The sequence below is a fragment of the Penaeus monodon genome, chromosome 29 (genome assembly GCF_015228065.2).
Source record: "Penaeus monodon isolate SGIC_2016 chromosome 29, NSTDA_Pmon_1, whole genome shotgun sequence".
Lineage (NCBI taxonomy): Eukaryota > Metazoa > Arthropoda > Malacostraca > Decapoda > Penaeidae > Penaeus > Penaeus monodon.
The window spans coordinates 24,206,386-24,207,067 of record NC_051414.1 but is presented as its reverse complement, the minus strand read 5'-3'; the positions used below and the strand labels follow the sequence as shown (position 1 = coordinate 24,207,067).

The window sequence follows — 682 nt, the reverse complement described above, 5'->3', positions numbered from 1 at the left end:
TTAACTTGTATTTTGGTTCATGTAATAGCCAGATGTGGAAAACGTAGGCCCATCGTACATATTTCTCTCAGTCATCACTGACCCGCAGCACCCTTTTCTCGCTCCAGACGGTGGTCACAGGAGACGTGGGATTTGCTCCTCGAGTGGGTGAAGGCGGGGCAGCAGAAGGGCGTGTCTTTGGTGTCAGGGGCATGCGTGGGCCGGAGCGAGCTGCCCTTGGAGTTCTGGCACAAGATCCCAATTGGGTATCGCATCCTCACGCAGGAGGAGTGCACGATCTATGGCCCGGATTATTGGTACAGTCTTCGAGCGTTTTGTGTAAAAAGGAGATGCGAAAGGATTAAAAACAAGAAGAAAATAAAACAAAACTGGAAAAATGAAAATGTATTAGGAAAGACGTCTGTGTCCTAAAATCCATATATCCACTTTGTCTCAGCTCCGGCTACTCGTTCACCTCCATCATCGCGGAGCCCTCACACTTCCTGCCGAGGCTCATGGATGAGTTGCGAGGCCGCGGCGCCGTCTTCAAGAAGCAGAGACTCACGTCCCTCGAGGAAGCCGCCGCCCACGCCGACCTTGTCCTCAACTGCACGGGCCTCGGGGCGTACGACCTGGTGCCGGATCACAACGTGTACCCGTGCAGGGGCCAAGTGATGAGGGTAGGTGGGGCTGGTTGCTGGAG

General features: G+C 54.1%; 1 protein-coding gene across 2 annotated transcripts in view; it reads left to right on the top strand.

Annotated features, from left to right (window-relative positions):
• LOC119592050 (D-amino-acid oxidase-like) overlaps window positions 1-682 on the top strand; it is a 7,941-nt gene that overhangs the window by 3,612 nt on the left and 3,647 nt on the right. For both annotated transcript variants that reach the window (XM_037940850.1, XM_037940849.1), the window contains exons 4-5: window positions 108-296; window positions 437-658. In XM_037940850.1, the coding sequence (XP_037796778.1) occupies window positions 108-296; window positions 437-658 (411 nt within the window). The remainder of the gene's footprint in view (window positions 1-107; window positions 297-436; window positions 659-682) is intronic.